We start from the raw sequence: 27093 nt of genomic DNA, 5'->3' as shown, positions 1-27093 counted from the left end.
TTAAGTGTGTTACCTCAGACCACTACTCTACTACCACATATCTACAATACATTAAGTGTGTTCCCTCAGGCCACTACTCTACAATACATTAAGTGTTCCCTCAGACCACTACTCTACAATACATTAAGTGTGTTCCCTCAGACCACTACTCTACAATACATTAAGTGTGTTCCCTCAGGCCACTACTCTACAATACATTAAGTGTTACCTCAGACCACTACTCTACTACCACATATCTACAATACATTAAGTGTGTTCCCTCAGACCACTACTCTACAATACATTAAGTGTTCCCTCAGACCACTACTCTACAATACATTAAGTGTGTTCCCTCAGGCCACTACTCTACAATACATTAAGTGTTACCTCAGACCACTACTCTACTACCACATATCTACAATACATTAAGTGTGTTCCCTCAGACCACTACTCTACAATACATTAAGTGTGCTCCCTCAGACCACTACTCTACAATACATTAAGTGTGTTCCCTCAGACCACTACTCTACAATACATTAAGTGTGTTCCCTCAGACCACTACTCTACAATACATTAAGTGTGTTCCCTTAGACCACTACTCTACTACCACTACTCTACAATACATTAAGTGTGTTCCCTCAGACCACTACTCTACTACCACTACTCTACAATACATTAAGTGTGTTCCCTTAGACCACTACTCTACTACCACTACTCTACAATACATTAAGTGTGTTCCCTCAGACCACTACTCTACTACCACATATCTACAATACATTAAGTGTGTTCCCTCAGGCCACTACTCTACAATACATTAAGTGTGTTCCCTCAGACCACTACTCTACAATACATTAAGTGTGTTACCTCAGACCACTACTCTACTACCACTACTCTACAATACATTAAGTGTGTTCCCTCAGACCACTACTCTACTACCACATATCTACAATACATTAAGTGTGTTCCCTCAGGCCACTACTCTACAATACATTAAGTGTGTTCCCTCAGACCACTACTCTACAATACATTAAGTGTGTTCCCTTAGACCACTACTCTACAATACATTAAGTGTGTTACCTCAGGCCACTACTCTACAATACATTAAGTGTGTTCCCTCAGGCCACTACTCTACAATACATTAAGTGTGTTCCCTCAGACCACTACTCTACTACCACATATCTACAATACATTAAGTGTGTTCCCTCAGACCACTACTCTACAATACATTAAGTGTGTTCCCTCAGACCACTACTCTACAATACATTAAGTGTGTTACCTCAGACCACTACTCTACAATACATTAAGTGTGTTCCCTCAGACCACTACTCTACTACCACTACTCTACAATACATTAAGTGTGTTCCCTCAGACCACTACTCTACAATACATTAAGTGTGTTCCCTCAGACCACTACTCTACAATACATTAAGTGTGTTCCCTCAGGCCACTACTCTACTACCACTACTCTACAATACATTAAGTGTGTTCCCTTAGACCACTACTCTACAATACATTAAGTGTGTTCCCTCAGACCACTACTCTACAATACATTAAGTGTGTTCCCTCAGGCCACTACTCTACTACCACTACTCTACAATACATTAAGTGTGTTCCCTCAGACCACTACTCTACAATACATTAAGTGTGCTCCCTCAGACCACTACTCTACAATACATTAAGTGTGTTCCCTCAGACCACTACTCTACAACACATTAAGTGTGTTCCCTCAGACCACTACTCTACAATACATTAAGTGTGTTCCCTCAGACCACTACTCTACAATACATTAAGTGTGTTCCCTCAGGCCACTACTCTACTACCACTACTCTACAATACATTAAGTGTGCTCCCTCAGACCACTACTCTACAATACATTAAGTGTGTTCCCTCAGACCACTACTCTACAACACATTAAGTGTGTTCCCTCAGACCACTACTCTACTACCACATATCTACAATACCTTAAGTGTGCTCCCTCAGACCACTACTCTACAATACATTAAGTGTGCTCCCTCAGACCACTACTCTACAATACATTAAGTGTGTTCCCTCAGACCACTACTCTACAACACATTAAGTGTGTTCCCTCAGACCACTACTCTACTACCACATATCTACAATACCTTAAGTGTGCTCCCTCAGACCACTACTCTACAATACATTAAGTGTGCTCCCTCAGACCACTACTCTACAATACATTAAGTGTGTTCCCTCAGGCCACTACTCTACAACACATTAAGTGTGTTCCCTCAGACCACTACTCTACAATACATTAAGTGTGTTCCCTCAGGCCACTACTCTACTACCACTACTCTACAATACATTAAGTGTGTTACCTCAGACCACTACTCTACAATACATTAAGTGTGTTCCCTCAGGCCACTACTCTACTACCACTACTCTACAATACATTAAGTGTGTTCCCTCAGACCACTACTCTACAATACATTAAGTGTGTTCCCTCAGGCCACTACTCTACAACACATTAAGTGTGTTCCCTCAGACCACTACTCTACAATACATTAAGTGTGTTCCCTCAGACCACTACTCTACTATACATTAAGTTTGTTCCCTCAGACCACTACTCTACAATACATTAAGTGTGTTACCTCAGACCACTACTCTACAATACATTAAGTGTGTTACCTCAGACCACTACTCTACAATACATTAAGCGTGTTCCCTCAGACCACTACTCTACAATACATTAAGTGTGTTCCCTCAGACCACTACTCTACTACCACTACTCTACAACACATTAAGTTTGTTCCCTCAGACCACTACTCTACAATACATTAAGTGTGTTACCTCAGACCACTACTCTACAATACATTAAGCGTGTTCCCTCAGACCACTACTCTACAATACATTAAGTGTGTTCCCTCAGACCACTACTCTACTACCACATATCTACAACACATTAAGTGTGTTCCCTTAGACCACTACTCTACAATACATTAAGTGTGTTCCCTCAGACCACTACTCTACAATACATTAAGTGTGCTCCCTCAGACCACTACCCTACTACCACATATCTACAATACATTAAGTGTGTTCCCTCAGACCACTACTCTACAATACATTAAGTGTGCTCCCTCAGACCACTACTCTACTACCACATATCTACAATACATTAAGTGTGTTCCCTCAGACCACTACTCTACAATACATTAAGTGTGTTCCCTCAGACCACTACTCTACAATACATTAAGTGTGTTCCCTCAGACCACTACTCTACAATACATTAAGTGTGTTCCCTCAGACCACTACTCTACAATACATTAAGTGTGTTCCCTTAGACCACTACTCTACAATACATTAAGTGTGTTCCCTCAGGCCACTACTCTACTACCACTACTCTACAATACATTAAGTGTGTTCCCTCAGACCACTACTCTACAATACATTAAGTGTGTTCCCTCAGACCACTACTCTACTACCACTACTCTACAATACATTAAGTGTGTTCCCTCAGACCACTACTCTACAATACATTAAGTGTTCCCTCAGACCACTACTCTACTACCACATATCTACAACACATTAAGTGTTCCCTCAGACCACTACTCTACTACCACTACTCTACAATACATTAAGTGTGTTCCCTCAGACCACTACTCTACAATACATTAAGTGTTACCTCAGACCACTACTCTACTACCACATATCTACAATACATTAAGTGTGTTCCCTCAGGCCACTACTCTACAATACACTAAGTGTGTTCCCTCAGGCCACTACTCTACAATACATTAAGTGTTCCCTCAGACCACTACTCTACAATACATTAAGTGTGTTACCTCAGGCCACTACTCTACTACCACTACTCTACAATACATTAAGTGTGTTACCTCAGACCACTACTCTACAATACATTAAGTGTTCCCTCAGACCACTACTCTACAATACATTAAGTGTGTTACCTCAGACCACTACTCTACAATACATTAAGTGTGTTCCCTCAGGCCACTACTCTACTACCACTACTCTACAATACATTAAGTGTGTTACCTCAGGCCACTACTCTACAACACATTAAGTGTTCCCTCAGGCCACTACTCTACTACCACTACTCTACAATACATTAAGTGTGTTCCCTCAGACCACTACTCTACAATACATTAAGTGTGTTACCTCAGGCCACTACTCTACAATACATTAAGTGTTCCCTCAGACCACTACTCTACAATACATTAAGTGTTCCCTCAGACCACTACTCTACTACCACATATCTACAACACATTAAGTGTGTTACCTCAGACCACTACTCTACTACCACTACTCTACAATACATTAAGTGTGTTCCCTCAGGCCACTACTCTACAATACATTAAGTGTTCCCTCAGACCACTACTCTACAATACATTAAGTGTGTTCCCTCAGACCACTACTCTACAATACATTAAGTGTGTTCCCTCAGGCCACTACTCTACAATACACTAAGTGTGTTACCTCAGACCACTACTCTACAATACATTAAGTGTGTTCCCTCAGACCACTACTCTACTACCACTACTCTACAATACATTAAGTGTGTTCCCTCAGGCCACTACTCTACTACCACATATCTACAATACATTAAGTGTGTTCCCTCAGACCACTACTCTACAATACATTAAGTGTGTTACCTCAGACCACTACTCTACAATACATTAAGTGTGTTCCCTCAGACCACTACTCTACTACCACATATCTACAATACATTAAGTGTGTTCCCTCAGACCACTACTCTACAATACATTAAGTGTTCCCTCAGACCACTACTCTACTACCACTACTCTACAATACATTAAGTGTGTTCCCTCAGACCACTACTCTACAATACATTAAGTGTTCCCTCAGACCACTACTCTACTACCACTACTCTACAATACATTAAGTGTGTTCCCTCAGACCACTACTCTACAATACATTAAGTGTTCCCTCAGACCACTACTCTACTACCACTACTCTACAATACATTAAGTGTGTTCCCTCAGACCACTACTCTACAATACATTAAGTGTGTTACCTCAGACCACTACTCTACAATACATTAAGTGTGTTCCCTCAGACCACTACTCTACAATACATTAAGTGTGTTCCCTCAGACCACTACTCTACAATACATTAAGTGTTCCCTCAGACCACTACTCTACAATACATTAAGTGTGTTACCTCAGACCACTACTCTACAATACATTAAGTGTGTTCCCTCAGACCACTACTCTACAATACATTAAGTGTTCCCTCAGACCACTACTCTACAATACATTAAGTGTTCCCTCAGACCACTACTCTACTACCACTACTCTACAATACATTAAGTGTGTTCCCTCAGACCACTACTCTACAATACATTAAGTGTGTTACCTCAGACCACTACTCTACAATACATTAAGTGTGTTCCCTCAGACCACTACTCTACAATACATTAAGTGTGTTCCCTCAGACCACTACTCTACAATACATTAAGTGTTCCCTCAGACCACTACTCTACAATACATTAAGTGTTCCCTCAGACCACTACTCTACAATACATTAAGTGTGTTCCCTCAGACCACTACTCTACAATACATTAAGTGTTCCCTCAGACCACTACTCTACAATACATTAAGTGTGTTCCCTCAGACCACTACTCTACAATACATTAAGTGTTCCCTCAGACCACTACTCTACTACCACTACTCTACAATACCTTAAGTGTTCCCTCAGACCACTACTCTACAATACATTAAGTGTGTTCCCTCAGACCACTACTCTACAATACATTAAGTGTTCCCTCAGACCACTACTCTACAATACATTAAGCGTGTTCCCTCAGACCACTACTCTACAATACATTAAGTGTGTTCCCTCAGACCACTACTCTACAATACATTAAGTGTGTTCCCTCAGACCACTACTCTACAATACATTAAGTGTGTTCCCTCAGACCACTACTCTACAATACATTAAGTGTGTTCCCTCAGGCCACTACTCTACAATACATTAAGTGTGTTACCTCAGACCACTACTCTACAATACATTAAGTGTGTTCCCTCAGACCACTACTCTACAATACATTAAGTGTGTTCCCTCAGACCACTACTCTGCAATACATTAAGTGTGTTACCTCAGACCACTACTCTACTACCACTACTCTACAATACATTAAGTGTGTTCCCTCAGGCCACTACTCTACTACCACATATCTACAATACATTAAGTGTGTTACCTCAGACCACTACTCTACTACCACATATCTACAATACATTAAGTGTGTTACCTCAGACCACTACTCTACTACCACTACTCTACAATACATTAAGTGTGTTCCCTCAGGCCACTACTCTACTACCACATATCTACAATACATTAAGTGTGTTACCTCAGACCACTACTCTACAATACATTAAGTGTGTTCCCTCAGGCCACTACTCTACTACCACATATCTACAATACATTAAGTGTGTTCCCTCAGACCACTACTCTACAATACATTAAGTGTGTTCCCTCAGGCCACTACTCTACAATACATTAAGTGTGTTCCCTCAGGCCACTACTCTACTACCACATATCTACAATACATTAAGTGTGTTACCTCAGACCACTACTCTACTACCACTACTCTACAATACATTAAGTGTGTTCCCTCAGACCACTACTCTACTACCACTACTCTACTACCACTACTCTACAATACATTAAGTGTGTTCCCTCAGGCCACTACTCTACTACCACTACTCTACAATACATTAAGTGTGTTCCCTCAGGCCACTACTCTACTACCACATATCTACAATACATTAAGTGTGTTACCTCAGGCCACTACTCTACTACCACATATCTACAATACATTAAGTGTGTTACCTCAGACCACTACTCTACTACCACTACTCTACAATACATTAAGTGTGTTACCTCAGACCACTACTCTACTACCACATATCTACAATACATTAAGTGTGTTCCCTCAGACCACTACTCTACAATACATTAAGTGTGTTCCCTCAGACCACTACTCTACAATACATTAAGTGTGTTACCTCAGGCCACTACTCTACAATACATTAAGTGTGTTCCCTCAGGCCACTACTCTACAATACATTAAGTGTGTTCCCTCAGACCACTACTCTACAATACATTAAGTGTGTTACCTCAGGCCACTACTCTACTATACATTAAGTGTGTTCCCTCAGACCACTACTCTACAATACACTAAGTGTGTTCCCTCAGACCACTACTCTACAATACACTAAGTGTGTTCCCTCAGGCCACTACTCTACAATACACTAAGTGTGTTCCCTCAGACCACTACTCTACTACCACATATCTACAATACATTAAGTGTGTTACCTCAGACCACTACTCTACAATACATTAAGTGTGTTCCCTCAGACCACTACTCTACAATACATTAAGTGTGCTCCCTCAGACCACTACTCTACTACCACATATCTACAATACATTAAGTGTGTTCCCTCAGACCACTACTCTACAATACATTAAGTGTGCTCCCTCAGACCACTACTCTACTACCACATATCTACAATACATTAAGTGTGTTCCCTCAGACCACTACTCTACAACACATTAAGTGTGTTCCCTCAGACCACTACTCTACAATACATTAAGTGTGTTCCCTCAGACCACTACTCTACAATACATTAAGTGTGTTCCCTCAGACCACTACTCTACTACCACTACTCTACAATACATTAAGTGTGTTCCCTCAGACCACTACTCTACAATACATTAAGTGTGCTCCCTCAGACCACTACTCTACTACCACATATCTACAATACATTAAGTGTGTTCCCTCAGACCACTACTCTACAATACATTAAGTGTGCTCCCTCAGACCACTACTCTACTACCACATATCTACAATACATTAAGTGTGTTCCCTCAGACCACTACTCTACAACACATTAAGTGTGTTCCCTCAGACCACTACTCTACAATACATTAAGTGTGTTCCCTCAGACCACTACTCTACAATACATTAAGTGTTCCCTCAGACCACTACTCTACAATACATTAAGTGTGTTCCCTCAGACCACTACTCTACAATACATTAAGTGTGTTCCCTCAGACCACTACTCTACAATACATTAAGTGTGTTCCCTCAGACCACTACTCTACTACCACTACTCTACAATACATTAAGTGTTCCCTCAGGCCACTACTCTACAATACATTAAGTGTGTTCCCTCAGACCACTACTCTACTACCACATATCTACAATACATTAAGTGTGTTCCCTCAGGCCACTACTCTACTACCACATATCTACAATACATTAAGTGTGTTACCTCAGGCCACTACTCTACTACCACATATCTACAATACATTAAGTGTGTTACCTCAGACCACTACTCTACTACCACTACTCTACAATACATTAAGTGTGTTACCTCAGACCACTACTCTACTACCACATATCTACAATACATTAAGTGTGTTCCCTCAGGCCACTACTCTACTACCACATATCTACAATACATTAAGTGTGTTACCTCAGGCCACTACTCTACTACCACATATCTACAATACATTAAGTGTGTTCCCTCAGGCCACTACTCTACTACCACATATCTACAATACATTAAGTGTGTTACCTCAGACCACTACTCTACTACCACATATCTACAATACATTAAGTGTGTTACCTCAGGCCACTACTCTACTACCACATATCTACAATACATTAAGTGTGTTACCTCAGGCCACTACTCTACTACCACATATCTACAATACATTAAGTGTGTTACCTCAGACCACTACTCTACTACCACATATCTACAATACATTAAGTGTGTTCCCTCAGACCACTACTCTACAATACATTAAGTGTGTTCCCTCAGACCACTACTCTACAATACATTAAGTGTGTTCCCTCAGGCCACTACTCTACAATACATTAAGTGTGTTACCTCAGGCCACTACTCTACAATACATTAAGTGTGTTCCCTCAGACCACTACTCTACAATACACTAAGTGTGTTCCCTCAGACCACTACTCTACAATACATTAAGTGTGTTCCCTCAGGCCACTACTCTACTACCACATATCTACAATACATTAAGTGTGTTACCTCAGACCACTACTCTACAATACATTAAGTGTGTTCCCTCAGACCACTACTCTACAATACATTAAGTGTGTTACCTCAGGCCACTACTCTACAATACATTAAGTGTGTTCCCTCAGGCCACTACTCTACAATACATTAAGTGTGTTACCTCAGGCCACTACTCTACAATACATTAAGTGTGTTCCCTCAGACCACTACTCTACAATACACTAAGTGTGTTCCCTCAGACCACTACTCTACAATACATTAAGTGTGTTCCCTCAGGCCACTACTCTACTACCACATATCTACAATACATTAAGTGTGTTACCTCAGACCACTACTCTACAATACATTAAGTGTGTTCCCTCAGACCACTACTCTACTACCACATATCTACAATACATTAAGTGTGTTACCTCAGACCACTACTCTACAATACATTAAGTGTGTTCCCTCAGACCACTACTCTACAATACATTAAGTGTGTTCCCTCAGACCACTACTCTACAATACATTAAGTGTGTTCCCTCAGACCACTACTCTACTACCACTACTCTACAATACATTAAGTGTTCCCTCAGACCACTACTCTACAATACATTAAGTGTGTTCCCTCAGACCACTACTCTACAATACATTAAGTGTGTTCCCTCAGACCACTACTCTACAATACATTAAGTGTGTTCCCTCAGACCACTACTCTACAATACATTAAGTGTGTTACCTCAGACCACTACTCTACAATACATTAAGTGTGTTCCCTCAGACCACTACTCTACAATACATTAAGTGTGTTCCCTCAGACCACTACTCTACAATACATTAAGTGTGTTCCCTCAGACCACTACTCTACTACCACTACTCTACAATACATTAAGTGTTCCCTCAGACCACTACTCTACAATACATTAAGTGTGTTCCCTCAGACCACTACTCTACAATACATTAAGTGTGTTCCCTCAGACCACTACTCTACTACCACTACTCTACAATACATTAAGTGTTCCCTCAGACCACTACTCTACAACACATTAAGTGTGTTCCCTCAGACCACTACTCTACTACCACTACTCTACAATACATTAAGTGTGCTCCCTCAGACCACTACTCTACAATACATTAAGTGTGTTCCCTCAGACCACTACTCTACAATACATTAAGTGTGTTACCTCAGACCACTACTCTACAATACATTAAGTGTTCCCTCAGACCACTACTCTACAATACATTAAGTGTTCCCTCAGACCACTACTCTACAATACATTAAGTGTTCCCTCAGACCACTACTCTACTACCACTACTCTACAATACATTAAGTGTGTTCCCTCAGACCACTACTCTACAATACATTAAGTGTGTTACCTCAGACCACTACTCTACAATACATTAAGTGTGTTCCCTCAGACCACTACTCTACAATACATTAAGTGTGTTCCCTCAGACCACTACTCTACAATACATTAAGTGTTCCCTCAGACCACTACTCTACAATACATTAAGTGTTCCCTCAGACCACTACTCTACAATACATTAAGTGTGTTCCCTCAGACCACTACTCTACAATACATTAAGTGTTCCCTCAGACCACTACTCTACAATACATTAAGTGTTCCCTCAGACCACTACTCTACAATACATTAAGTGTTCCCTCAGACCACTACTCTACAATACATTAAGTGTGTTCCCTCAGACCACTACTCTACAATACATTAAGTGTTCCCTCAGACCACTACTCTACAATACATTAAGTGTGTTCCCTCAGACCACTACTCTACAATACATTAAGTGTTCCCTCAGACCACTACTCTACTACCACTACTCTACAATACCTTAAGTGTTCCCTCAGACCACTACTCTACAATACATTAAGTGTGTTCCCTCAGACCACTACTCTACAATACATTAAGTGTTCCCTCAGACCACTACTCTACAATACATTAAGCGTGTTCCCTCAGACCACTACTCTACAATACATTAAGTGTGTTCCCTCAGACCACTACTCTACAATACATTAAGTGTGTTCCCTCAGACCACTACTCTACAATACATTAAGTGTGTTCCCTCAGACCACTACTCTACAATACATTAAGTGTGTTCCCTCAGGCCACTACTCTACAATACATTAAGTGTGTTACCTCAGACCACTACTCTACAATACATTAAGTGTGTTCCCTCAGACCACTACTCTACAATACATTAAGTGTGTTCCCTCAGACCACTACTCTGCAATACATTAAGTGTGTTACCTCAGACCACTACTCTACTACCACTACTCTACAATACATTAAGTGTGTTCCCTCAGGCCACTACTCTACTACCACATATCTACAATACATTAAGTGTGTTACCTCAGACCACTACTCTACTACCACATATCTACAATACATTAAGTGTGTTACCTCAGACCACTACTCTACTACCACTACTCTACAATACATTAAGTGTGTTCCCTCAGGCCACTACTCTACTACCACATATCTACAATACATTAAGTGTGTTACCTCAGACCACTACTCTACAATACATTAAGTGTGTTCCCTCAGGCCACTACTCTACTACCACATATCTACAATACATTAAGTGTGTTCCCTCAGACCACTACTCTACAATACATTAAGTGTGTTCCCTCAGGCCACTACTCTACAATACATTAAGTGTGTTCCCTCAGGCCACTACTCTACTACCACATATCTACAATACATTAAGTGTGTTACCTCAGACCACTACTCTACTACCACTACTCTACAATACATTAAGTGTGTTCCCTCAGACCACTACTCTACTACCACTACTCTACTACCACTACTCTACAATACATTAAGTGTGTTCCCTCAGGCCACTACTCTACTACCACTACTCTACAATACATTAAGTGTGTTCCCTCAGGCCACTACTCTACTACCACATATCTACAATACATTAAGTGTGTTACCTCAGGCCACTACTCTACTACCACATATCTACAATACATTAAGTGTGTTACCTCAGACCACTACTCTACTACCACTACTCTACAATACATTAAGTGTGTTACCTCAGACCACTACTCTACTACCACATATCTACAATACATTAAGTGTGTTCCCTCAGACCACTACTCTACAATACATTAAGTGTGTTCCCTCAGACCACTACTCTACAATACATTAAGTGTGTTACCTCAGGCCACTACTCTACAATACATTAAGTGTGTTCCCTCAGGCCACTACTCTACAATACATTAAGTGTGTTCCCTCAGACCACTACTCTACAATACATTAAGTGTGTTACCTCAGGCCACTACTCTACTATACATTAAGTGTGTTCCCTCAGACCACTACTCTACAATACACTAAGTGTGTTCCCTCAGACCACTACTCTACAATACACTAAGTGTGTTCCCTCAGGCCACTACTCTACAATACACTAAGTGTGTTCCCTCAGACCACTACTCTACTACCACATATCTACAATACATTAAGTGTGTTACCTCAGACCACTACTCTACAATACATTAAGTGTGTTCCCTCAGACCACTACTCTACAATACATTAAGTGTGCTCCCTCAGACCACTACTCTACTACCACATATCTACAATACATTAAGTGTGTTCCCTCAGACCACTACTCTACAATACATTAAGTGTTCCCTCAGACCACTACTCTACTACCACTACTCTACAATACATTAAGTGTGTTCCCTCAGACCACTACTCTACAATACATTAAGTGTGTTACCTCAGACCACTACTCTACAATACATTAAGTGTGTTCCCTCAGACCACTACTCTACAATACATTAAGTGTGTTCCCTCAGACCACTACTCTACAATACATTAAGTGTTCCCTCAGACCACTACTCTACAATACATTAAGTGTTCCCTCAGACCACTACTCTACAATACATTAAGTGTGTTCCCTCAGACCACTACTCTACAATACATTAAGTGTTCCCTCAGACCACTACTCTACAATACATTAAGTGTTCCCTCAGACCACTACTCTACAATACATTAAGTGTTCCCTCAGACCACTACTCTACAATACATTAAGTGTGTTCCCTCAGACCACTACTCTACAATACATTAAGTGTTCCCTCAGACCACTACTCTACAATACATTAAGTGTGTTCCCTCAGACCACTACTCTACAATACATTAAGTGTTCCCTCAGACCACTACTCTACTACCACTACTCTACAATACCTTAAGTGTTCCCTCAGACCACTACTCTACAATACATTAAGTGTGTTCCCTCAGACCACTACTCTACAATACATTAAGTGTTCCCTCAGACCACTACTCTACAATACATTAAGCGTGTTCCCTCAGACCACTACTCTACAATACATTAAGTGTGTTCCCTCAGACCACTACTCTACAATACATTAAGTGTGTTCCCTCAGACCACTACTCTACAATACATTAAGTGTGTTCCCTCAGACCACTACTCTACAATACATTAAGTGTGTTCCCTCAGGCCACTACTCTACAATACATTAAGTGTGTTACCTCAGACCACTACTCTACAATACATTAAGTGTGTTCCCTCAGACCACTACTCTACAATACATTAAGTGTGTTCCCTCAGACCACTACTCTGCAATACATTAAGTGTGTTACCTCAGACCACTACTCTACTACCACTACTCTACAATACATTAAGTGTGTTCCCTCAGGCCACTACTCTACTACCACATATCTACAATACATTAAGTGTGTTACCTCAGACCACTACTCTACTACCACATATCTACAATACATTAAGTGTGTTACCTCAGACCACTACTCTACTACCACTACTCTACAATACATTAAGTGTGTTCCCTCAGGCCACTACTCTACTACCACATATCTACAATACATTAAGTGTGTTACCTCAGACCACTACTCTACAATACATTAAGTGTGTTCCCTCAGGCCACTACTCTACTACCACATATCTACAATACATTAAGTGTGTTCCCTCAGACCACTACTCTACAATACATTAAGTGTGTTCCCTCAGGCCACTACTCTACAATACATTAAGTGTGTTCCCTCAGGCCACTACTCTACTACCACATATCTACAATACATTAAGTGTGTTACCTCAGACCACTACTCTACTACCACTACTCTACAATACATTAAGTGTGTTCCCTCAGACCACTACTCTACTACCACTACTCTACTACCACTACTCTACAATACATTAAGTGTGTTCCCTCAGGCCACTACTCTACTACCACTACTCTACAATACATTAAGTGTGTTCCCTCAGGCCACTACTCTACTACCACATATCTACAATACATTAAGTGTGTTACCTCAGGCCACTACTCTACTACCACATATCTACAATACATTAAGTGTGTTACCTCAGACCACTACTCTACTACCACTACTCTACAATACATTAAGTGTGTTACCTCAGACCACTACTCTACTACCACATATCTACAATACATTAAGTGTGTTCCCTCAGACCACTACTCTACAATACATTAAGTGTGTTCCCTCAGACCACTACTCTACAATACATTAAGTGTGTTACCTCAGGCCACTACTCTACAATACATTAAGTGTGTTCCCTCAGGCCACTACTCTACAATACATTAAGTGTGTTCCCTCAGACCACTACTCTACAATACATTAAGTGTGTTACCTCAGGCCACTACTCTACTATACATTAAGTGTGTTCCCTCAGACCACTACTCTACAATACACTAAGTGTGTTCCCTCAGACCACTACTCTACAATACACTAAGTGTGTTCCCTCAGGCCACTACTCTACAATACACTAAGTGTGTTCCCTCAGACCACTACTCTACTACCACATATCTACAATACATTAAGTGTGTTACCTCAGACCACTACTCTACAATACATTAAGTGTGTTCCCTCAGACCACTACTCTACAATACATTAAGTGTGCTCCCTCAGACCACTACTCTACTACCACATATCTACAATACATTAAGTGTGTTCCCTCAGACCACTACTCTACAATACATTAAGTGTGCTCCCTCAGACCACTACTCTACTACCACATATCTACAATACATTAAGTGTGTTCCCTCAGACCACTACTCTACAACACATTAAGTGTGTTCCCTCAGACCACTACTCTACAATACATTAAGTGTGTTCCCTCAGACCACTACTCTACAATACATTAAGTGTGTTCCCTCAGACCACTACTCTACTACCACTACTCTACAATACATTAAGTGTTCCCTCAGACCACTACTCTACAATACATTAAGTGTGTTCCCTCAGACCACTACTCTACAATACATTAAGTGTTCCCTCAGACCACTACTCTACAATACATTAAGTGTGTTCCCTCAGACCACTACTCTACAATACATTAAGTGTGTTCCCTCAGACCACTACTCTACAATACATTAAGTGTGTTCCCTCAGACCACTACTCTACTACCACTACTCTACAATACATTAAGTGTTCCCTCAGGCCACTACTCTACAATACATTAAGTGTGTTCCCTCAGACCACTACTCTACTACCACATATCTACAATACATTAAGTGTGTTCCCTCAGGCCACTACTCTACTACCACATATCTACAATACATTAAGTGTGTTACCTCAGGCCACTACTCTACTACCACATATCTACAATACATTAAGTGTGTTACCTCAGACCACTACTCTACTACCACTACTCTACAATACATTAAGTGTGTTACCTCAGACCACTACTCTACTACCACATATCTACAATACATTAAGTGTGTTCCCTCAGGCCACTACTCTACTACCACATATCTACAATACATTAAGTGTGTTACCTCAGGCCACTACTCTACTACCACATATCTACAATACATTAAGTGTGTTCCCTCAGGCCACTACTCTACTACCACATATCTACAATACATTAAGTGTGTTACCTCAGACCACTACTCTACTACCACATATCTACAATACATTAAGTGTGTTACCTCAGGCCACTACTCTACTACCACATATCTACAATACATTAAGTGTGTTACCTCAGGCCACTACTCTACTACCACATATCTACAATACATTAAGTGTGTTACCTCAGACCACTACTCTACTACCACATATCTACAATACATTAAGTGTGTTCCCTCAGACCACTACTCTACAATACATTAAGTGTGTTCCCTCAGACCACTACTCTACAATACATTAAGTGTGTTCCCTCAGGCCACTACTCTACAATACATTAAGTGTGTTACCTCAGGCCACTACTCTACAATACATTAAGTGTGTTCCCTCAGACCACTACTCTACAATACACTAAGTGTGTTCCCTCAGACCACTACTCTACAATACATTAAGTGTGTTCCCTCAGGCCACTACTCTACTACCACATATCTACAATACATTAAGTGTGTTACCTCAGACCACTACTCTACAATACATTAAGTGTGTTCCCTCAGACCACTACTCTACAATACATTAAGTGTGTTACCTCAGGCCACTACTCTACAATACATTAAGTGTGTTCCCTCAGGCCACTACTCTACAATACATTAAGTGTGTTACCTCAGGCCACTACTCTACAATACATTAAGTGTGTTCCCTCAGACCACTACTCTACAATACACTAAGTGTGTTCCCTCAGACCACTACTCTACAATACATTAAGTGTGTTCCCTCAGGCCACTACTCTACTACCACATATCTACAATACATTAAGTGTGTTACCTCAGACCACTACTCTACAATACATTAAGTGTGTTCCCTCAGACCACTACTCTACTACCACATATCTACAATACATTAAGTGTGTTACCTCAGACCACTACTCTACAATACATTAAGTGTGTTCCCTCAGACCACTACTCTACAATACATTAAGTGTGTTCCCTCAGACCACTACTCTACAATACATTAAGTGTGTTCCCTCAGACCACTACTCTACTACCACTACTCTACAATACATTAAGTGTTCCCTCAGACCACTACTCTACAATACATTAAGTGTGTTCCCTCAGACCACTACTCTACAATACATTAAGTGTGTTCCCTCAGACCACTACTCTACAATACATTAAGTGTGTTCCCTCAGACCACTACTCTACAATACATTAAGTGTGTTACCTCAGACCACTACTCTACAATACATTAAGTGTGTTCCCTCAGACCACTACTCTACAATACATTAAGTGTGTTCCCTCAGACCACTACTCTACAATACATTAAGTGTGTTCCCTCAGACCACTACTCTACTACCACTACTCTACAATACATTAAGTGTTCCCTCAGACCACTACTCTACAATACATTAAGTGTGTTCCCTCAGACCACTACTCTACAATACATTAAGTGTGTTCCCTCAGACCACTACTCTACTACCACTACTCTACAATACATTAAGTGTTCCCTCAGACCACTACTCTACAACACATTAAGTGTGTTCCCTCAGACCACTACTCTACTACCACTACTCTACAATACATTAAGTGTGCTCCCTCAGACCACTACTCTACAATACATTAAGTGTGTTCCCTCAGACCACTACTCTACAATACATTAAGTGTGTTCCCTCAGACCACTACTCTACTACCACTACTCTACAATACATTAAGTGTGCTCCCTCAGACCACTACTCTACAATACATTAAGTGTGTTCCCTCAGACCACTACTCTACAATACATTAAGTGTTCCCTCAGGCCACTACTCTACAATACATTAAGTGTGTTCCCTCAGACCACTACTCTACAATACATTAAGTGTGTTACCTCAGACCACTACTCTACAATACATTAAGTGTGTTCCCTCAGACCACTACTCTACAATACATTAAGTGTGTTCCCTCAGACCACTACTCTACAATACATTAAGTGTGTTCCCTCAGACCACTACTCTACAATACATTAAGTGTGTTCCCTCAGACCACTACTCTACAATACATTAAGTGTGTTCCCTCAGACCACTACTCTACTACCACTACTCTACAATACATTAAGTGTGTTCCCTCAGACCACTACTCTACAATACATTAAGTGTGTTCCCTCAGACCACTACTCTACAATACATTAAGTGTGTTCCCTCAGACCACTACTCTACTACCACTACTCTACAATACATTAAGTGTGTTCCCTCAGACCACTACTCTACAATACATTAAGTGTTCCCTCAGGCCACTACTCTACAATACATTAAGTGTGTTACCTCAGACCACTACTCTACAATACATTAAGTGTGTTACCTCAGACCACTACTCTACAATACATTAAGTGTGTTCCCTCAGACCACTACTCTACAATACATTAAGTGTTCCCTCAGACCACTACTCTACAATACATTAAGTGTGTTCCCTCAGGCCACTACTCTACAATACATTAAGTGTTCCCTCAGACCACTACTCTACAATACATTAAGTGTGTTCCCTCAGACCACTACTCTACAATACATTAAGTCTGTTACCTCAGACCACTACTCTACAATACATTAAGTGTTCCCTCAGACCACTACTCTACTACCACTACTCTACAATACATTAAGTGTGTTCCCTCAGACCACTACTCTACAATACACTAAGTGTGTTCCCTCAGACCACTACTCTACTACCACTACTCTACAATACATTAAGTGTGTTACCTCAGACCACTACTCTACTACCACTACTCTACAATACATTAAGTGTGTTCCCTCAGACCACTACTCTACAACACATTAAGTGTGTTCCCTCAGGCCACTACTCTACTACCACATATCTACAACACATTAAGTGTGTTCCCTCAGACCACTACTCTACAATACATTAAGTGTTCCCTCAGACCACTACTCTACAATACATTAAGTGTGTTCCCTCAGGCCACTACTCTACTACCACATATCTACAATACATTAAGTGTGTTACCTCAGACCACTACTCTACAATACATTAAGTGTGTTCCCTCAGACCACTACTCTACAATACATTAAGTGTGTTACCTCAGGCCACTACTCTACAATACATTAAGTGTGTTCCCTCAGGCCACTACTCTACAATACATTAAGTGTGTTACCTCAGGCCACTACTCTACAATACATTAAGTGTGTTCCCTCAGACCACTACTCTACAATACACTAAGTGTGTTCCCTCAGACCACTACTCTACAATACATTAAGTGTGTTCCCTCAGGCCACTACTCTACTACCACATATCTACAATACATTAAGTGTGTTACCTCAGACCACTACTCTACAATACATTAAGTGTGTTCCCTCAGACCACTACTCTACTACCACATATCTACAATACATTAAGTGTGTTACCTCAGACCACTACTCTACAATACATTAAGTGTGTTCCCTCAGACCACTACTCTACAATACATTAAGTGTGTTCCCTCAGACCACTACTCTACAATACATTAAGTGTGTTCCCTCAGGCCACTACTCTACAATACATTAAGTGTGTTCCCTCAGACCACTACTCTACTACCACATATCTACAATACATTAAGTGTGTTACCTCAGACCACTACTCTACAATACATTAAGTGTTCCCTCAGACCACTACTCTACAATACATTAAGTGTGTTCCCTCAGACCACTACTCTACAATACATTAAGTGTGTTACCTCAGACCACTACTCTACAATACATTAAGTGTGTTCCCTCAGACCACTACTCTACAATACATTAAGTGTGTTCCCTCAGACCACTACTCTACAATACATTAAGTGTGTTCCCTCAGACCACTACTCTACTACCACTACTCTACAATACATTAAGTGTTCCCTCAGACCACTACTCTACAATACATTAAGTGTGTTCCCTCAGACCACTACTCTACAATACATTAAGTGTGTTCCCTCAGACCACTACTCTACTACCACTACTCTACAATACATTAAGTGTTCCCTCAGACCACTACTCTACAATACATTAAGTGTGTTCCCTCAGACCACTACTCTACTACCACTACTCTACAATACATTAAGTGTGCTCCCTCAGACCACTACTCTACAATACATTAAGTGTGTTCCCTCAGGCCACTACTCTACAATACATTAAGTGTGTTCCCTCAGACCACTACTCTACAATACATTAAGTGTTCCCTCAGGCCACTACTCTACAATACATTAAGTGTGTTCCCTCAGGCCACTACTCTACAATACATTAAGTGTGTTCCCTCAGACCACTACTCTACAATACATTAAGTGTTCCCTCAGGCCACTACTCTACAATACATTAAGTGTGTTCCCTCAGACCACTACTCTACAATACATTAAGTGTGTTCCCTCAGACCACTACTCTACAATACATTAAGTGTGTTCCCTCAGACCACTACTCTACAATACATTAAGTGTGTTACCTCAGACCACTACTCTACAATACATTAAGTGTGTTCCCTCAGACCACTACTCTACAATACATTAAGTGTGTTCCCTCAGACCACTACTCTACAATACATTAAGTGTGTTCCCTCAGACCACTACTCTACAATACATTAAGTGTGTTCCCTCAGACCACTACTCTACAATACATTAAGTGTGTTCCCTCAGACCACTACTCTACTACCACTACTCTACAATACATTAAGTGTGTTCCCTCAGACCACTACTCTACAATACATTAAGTGTGTTCCCTCAGACCACTACTCTACAATACATTAAGTGTGTTCCCTCAGACCACTACTCTACTACCACTACTCTACAATACATTAAGTGTGTTCCCTCAGACCACTACTCTACAATACATTAAGTGTGTTCCCTCAGACCACTACTCTACTACCACATATCTACAATACATTAAGTGTGTTCCCTCAGACCACTACTCTACAATACATTAAGTGTTCCCTCAGGCCACTACTCTACTACCACTACTCTACAATACATTAAGTGTGTTCCCTCAGACCACTACTCTACAATACATTAAGTGTGTTCCCTCAGACCACTACTCTACAATACATTAAGTGTTCCCTCAGGCCACTACTCTACAACACATTAAGTGTGTTCCCTCAGGCCACTACTCTACTACCACTACTCTACAATACATTAAGTGTTCCCTCAGGCCACTACTCTACAATACATTAAGTGTGTTCCCTCAGGCCACTACTCTACAACACATTAAGTGTGTTCCCTCAGGCCACTACTCTACAATACATTAAGTGTGTTACCTCAGACCACTACTCTACTACCACTACTCTACAATACATTAAGTGTTCCCTCAGACCACTACTCTACTACCACTACTCTACAATACATTAAGTGTGTTCCCTCAGGCCACTACTCTACAATACATTAAGTGTGTTCCCTCAGGCCACTACTCTACAATACATTAAGTGTTCCCTCAGGCCACTACTCTACAATACATTAAGTGTGTTCCCTCAGGCCACTACTCTACAACACATTAAGTGTGTTCCCTCAGACCACTACTCTACAATACATTAAGTGTGTTCCCTCAGACCACTACTCTACAACACATTAAGTGTGTTCCCTCAGGCCACTACTCTACAATACATTAAGTGTTCCCTCAGGCCACTACTCTACAATACATTAAGTGTGTTCCCTCAGACCACTACTCTACTACCACTACTCTACAATACATTAAGTGTGTTCCCTCAGGCCACTACTCTACTACCACTACTCTACAATACATTAAGTGTGTTCCCTCAGACCACTACTCTACAATACACTAAGTGTGTTCCCTCAGACCACTACTCTACAATACATTAAGTGTGTTACCTCAGACCACTACTCTACTACCACATATCTACAATACATTAAGTGTGTTCCCTCAGACCACTACTCTACAATACATTAAGTGTTCCCTCAGACCACTACTCTACAATACATTAAGTGTGTTACCTCAGACCACTACTCTACAATACATTAAGTGTTCCCTCAGACCACTACTCTACAATACATTAAGTGTGTTCCCTCAGACCACTACTCTACAATACATTAAGTGTGTTCCCTCAGACCACTACTCTACAATACATTAAGTCTGTTACCTCAGACCACTACTCTACAATACATTAAGTGTTCCCTCAGACCACTACTCTACTACCACTACTCTACAATACATTAAGTGTGTTCCCTCAGACCACTACTCTACAATACACTAAGTGTGTTCCCTCAGACCACTACTCTACTACCACTACTCTACAATACATTAAGTGTGTTACCTCAGACCACTACTCTACTACCACTACTCTACAATACATTAAGTGTGTTCCCTCAGACCACTACTCTACAACACATTAAGTGTGTTCCCTCAGACCACTACTCTACTACCACATATCTACAATACATTAAGTGTGTTCCCTCAGACCACTACTCTACAATACATTAAGTGTGTTCCCTCAGACCACTACTCTACTACCACATATCTACAATACATTAAGTGTGTTCCCTCAGGCCACTACTCTACAATACACTAAGTGTGTTCCCTCAGACCACTACTCTACAATACATTAAGTGTGTTCCCTCAGGCCACTACTCTACTACCACTACTCTACAATACATTAAGTGTGTTCCCTCAGACCACTACTCTACAACACATTAAGTGTGTTCCCTCAGGCCACTACTCTACTACCACATATCTACAACACATTAAGTGTGTTCCCTCAGACCACTACTCTACAATACATTAAGTGTTCCCTCAGACCACTACTCTACAATACATTAAGTGTGTTCCCTCAGGCCACTACTCTACTACCACTACTCTACAATACATTAAGTGTGTTCCCTCAGACCACTACTCTACAATACATTAAGTGTTCCCTCAGACCACTACTCTACAATACATTAAGTGTGTTACCTCAGGCCACTACTCTACTACCACTACTCTACAATACATTAAGTGTGTTCCCTCAGACCACTACTCTACAATACATTAAGTGTGTTACCTCAGGCCACTACTCTACAATACATTAAGTGTTCCCTCAGATCACTACTCTACAATACATTAAGTGTGTTCCCTCAGACCACTACTCTACAATACATTAAGTGTGTTCCCTCAGACCACTACTCTACTACCACTACTCTACAATACATTAAGTGTGTTACCTCAGACCACTACTCTACTACCACATATCTACAATACATTAAGTGTGTTCCCTCAGACCACTACTCTACAATACATTAAGTGTGTTCCCTCAGACCACTACTCTACAATACATTAAGTGTGTTCCCTCAGACCACTACTCTACAATACATTAAGTGTGTTCCCTCAGACCACTACTCTACAATACATTAAGTGTGTTCCCTCAGACCACTACTCTACAATACATTAAGTGTGTTCCCTCAGGCCACTACTCTACAATACATTAAGTGTGTTCCCTCAGACCACTACTCTACTACCACTACTCTACAATACATTAAGTGTGTTCCCTCAGACCACTACTCTACAATACATTAAGTGTGTTCCCTCAGACCACTACTCTACAATACATTAAGTGTGTTCCCTCAGGCCACTACTCTACAATACATTAAGTGTGTTCCCTCAGACCACTACTCTACTACCACTACTCTACAATACATTAAGTGTGTTCCCTCAGACCACTACTCTACAATACATTAAGTGTGTTCCCTCAGACCACTACTCTACTACCACTACTCTACAATACATTAAGTGTGTTCCCTCAGACCACTACTCTACAATACATTAAGTGTGTTCCCTCAGACCACTACTCTACAATACATTAAGTGTGTTCCCTCAGACCACTACTCTACAATACATTAAGTGTGTTCCCTCAGACCACTACTCTACAATACATTAAGTGTGTTCCCTCAGACCACTACTCTACAATACATTAAGTGTGTTCCCTCAGACCACTACTCTACTACCACTACTCTACAATACATTAAGTGTGTTCCCTCAGACCACTACTCTACTACCACATATCTACAATACATTAAGTGTGTTCCCTCAGACCACTACTCTACAACACATTAAGTGTGTTACCTCAGACCACTACTCTACTACCACTACTCTACAATACATTAAGTGTGTTCCCTCAGACCACTACTCTACAATACATTAAGTGTGTTCCCTCAGACCACTACTCTACTACCACTACTCTACAATACATTAAGTGTGTTCCCTCAGACCACTACTCTACTACCACATATCTACAATACAATACTGTTATCGTGTGTGTGTGTAGGTTACGTGTGTAAGCATGTGTCTGTGCCAACGTTTGTGTTGCTTCACAGTCCCCGCTGTTCCATAAGGTGTATTTGTATCTGTATTTATACATCTGATTCTCCTGCTGCATCAGTTACCTGATGTAGAATAGAGTTGCATGTAGTCATGGCCCTATGTAGTACTGTGGAATAGAGTTCCATGTAGTCATGGCTCTATGTAGTACTGTGGAATATAGTTCCATGTAGTCATGGCTCTATGTAGTACTGTGGAATATAGTTGCATGTAGTCATGGCTCTATGTAGTACTGTGGAATATAGTTGCATGTAGTCATGGCTCTATGTAGTACTGTGGAATAGAGTTGCATGTAGTCATGGCTCTATGTAGTACTGTGGAATAGAGTTCCATGTAGTCATGGCTCTATGTAGTACTGTGGAATAGAGTTCCATGTAGTCATGGCTCTATGTAGTACTGTGGAATAGAGTTCCATGTAGTCATGGCTCTATGTAGTACTGTGGAATAGAGTTGCATGTAGTCATGGCTCTATGTAGTACTGTGCTCCTCCCGTAGTCTGTTCTGGTTGTGGGGACTGTGTAGTCATGGCTCCATGTAGTCATGGCTCTATGTAGTACTGTGCTCCTCCCATAGTCTGTTCTGGATTTGGGGACTGTGTAGTCATGGCTCCATGTAGTCATGGCTCTATGTAGTACTGTGCTCCTCCCATAGTCTGTTCTGGATTTGGGGACTGTGTAGTCATGGCTCCATGTAGTCATGGCTCTATGTAGTACTGTGTTCCTCCCATAGTCTGTTCTGGTTTTGGGGATTGTGTAGTCATGGCTCTACGTAGTACTGTGCTCCTCCCATAGTCTGTTCTGGATGTGGGGACTGTGTAGTCATGGCTCTATGTAGTACTGTGCTCCTCCCATAGTCTGTTCTGGATGTGGGGACTGTGTAGTCATGGCTCTATGTAGTACTGTGTTCCTCCCATAGTCTGTTCTGGATGTGGGGACTGTGTAGTCATGGCTCTACGTAGTACTGTGCTCCTCCCATAGTCTGTTCTGGATGTGGGGACTGTGTAGTCATGGCTCTATGTAGTACTGTGTTCCTCCCATAGTCTGTTCTGGATGTGGGGACTGTGTAGTCATGGCTCTACGTAGTACTGTGCTCCTCCCATAGTCTGTTCTGGATGTGGGGACTGTGTAGTCATGGCTCTACGTAGTACTGTGCTCCTCCCATAGTCTGTTCTGGATGTGGGGACTGTGTAGTCATGGCTCTACGTAGTACTGTGCTCCTCCCATAGTCTGTTTCCAGGTGTTTGATGCCATTCCATTCGCTCCGTTCCGGACATTATTATGAGCCGTTTTTGATTTTCCACCTGTTGTTGCTAAATATGATATATAATATAAATGGCTTCATTCACCGAACGGTGATCAGCATTTACCCACTTATTTACTGACTATTACACCTCCAGAAGCACTTATTTAATATCTAATTAAAATATTGTCTCTTCTGCCTGTTCATTACTGTTAAACTCCTATCCCTCCTCCAGGTAAGACGACTCTGATCAAGGCGTTGACTGGTGACGCTGCGCTGCAGCCTAGAGATCAGCTGTTTGCCACGCTGGACGTCACGGTGCACGCCGGCACGCTGCCTAGTCACATGACTGTGCTTTACGTGGACACCATCGGCTTCCTGTCCCAGCTTCCTCACCGGCTCATAGACTCCTTCTCCGCCACGCTGGATGACGTCACTCACTCTGTATGTTACAACACTTTTCATTTCAAAATGTTTACAATTCATCCCAAAGGTGTTCCATAGCGTTACATTTTCCCTTCACTGGAACTAAGGGGCCTAACCATAACCATGAAAAACAGCCCCAGACCATTATTCCTCCTCCACTATGGGGCAGGTAGTGTTCTCCTGGCATCCGCCAAACCCTGATTAATTAACCGGACTGCCAGATGGTGAAGTGATTCATCACTCCAGAGAAGGTGTTTCTACTGCTCCAGAGTCCAATGGCAGTGAGCTTATCACCACTCCAGCCGACGCTTGGTATTGCACATGGTGATCTTAGGCTTGTGTGCGGCTGCTCGGCCATGGAAACCCATTTCATGAAGCTCCAGACGAAAGGTTCTTGTGCTGACGTTGCTTCCAGGGGCAGTTTGGAACTCGGTCGTGTTGCAACCGAGGACAGACAATTATTACGCTCTACGCGCTTCAGGACTTGCCGGTCCAGTTCTGTGAACTTGTGTGGCCTACCACTTTGTGGCTGAGCCGTTGTTGCTCCTAGACATTTCTACTTCACATTAACAGCACTTACAGTTGACTGGGCAGCTCTAGCAGGGCATAAACTTGATGAACTGACTTGTTGGAAAGGTGGTATCCTATGACGGTGCCACGATGAAAGTCACTCAGCTTTCAACGTGGCCATTCTACTGCCAATGTTTGTCTATGGAGATCGCATGGCTGTGTGCTCGATTTTACACACCAGTCAACAACAGGCGTGGCTGAAATAGCAGAATCCACTAATTTGAAGGGGTGTCCACATACTGCTGTATAGAGAGTGTTCTTTCTCCTCGTTCTGTCCCCAGGACCTGATAGTCCATGTGAGAGACATCAGCCACCCAGAGACTGTGAACCAGAAGGAGAATGTGTTGAATGTCCTGAGGAACCTTCAGATCCCAGACAGACTGCTGAGCTCCATCGTAGAAGTCCATAATAAGATAGATCTGGTGGACAGGTGAGGAGAATAACATTCACATACAGTCTTGTACAGCTAACCTTGTGGGGACACACAATTCAGTCCCATTCAAAATCCTATTTTCCCTGAACATAACCCTAGCTCCTAACCCGTACCCTAATCCTAACCTTAACCTGAAAGTCTAACCTTAAACCCAACCCTAGCTCCTAACCCTAGCTCCTAACCCTAAAACTAACCCTAGCGCCTAACCCTAGCTCCTAACCCTAGATCCTAACCCTAAAACTAACCTTAGGTCCTAACCCTAAACCCAACCTTAGCTCCTAACCCTAA

At 41.4% G+C, this 27093-nt stretch overlaps 1 protein-coding gene across 2 annotated transcripts in view; it reads left to right on the top strand.

Annotated features, from left to right (window-relative positions):
* The window catches only part of gtpbp6 (GTP binding protein 6), a 55751-nt gene that overhangs the window by 14547 nt on the left and 14111 nt on the right, over nt 1-27093 (top strand). For both annotated transcript variants that reach the window (XM_036978958.2, XM_090236539.1), the window contains 2 exons: nt 25612-25820; nt 26654-26802. In XM_036978958.2, coding sequence (XP_036834853.2) covers nt 25612-25820; nt 26654-26802 — 358 coding nt within the window. The remainder of the gene's footprint in view (nt 1-25611; nt 25821-26653; nt 26803-27093) is intronic.

Source organism: Oncorhynchus mykiss, chromosome 5 (genome assembly GCF_057628025.1).
Source record: "Oncorhynchus mykiss isolate SJ-2025 chromosome 5, ASM5762802v1, whole genome shotgun sequence".
Classification (NCBI taxonomy): Eukaryota; Metazoa; Chordata; class Actinopteri; order Salmoniformes; family Salmonidae; genus Oncorhynchus; species Oncorhynchus mykiss.
The sequence above is the reverse complement of the archived record's forward strand: the minus strand, read 5'-3'. Positions and strand labels throughout refer to the sequence as shown.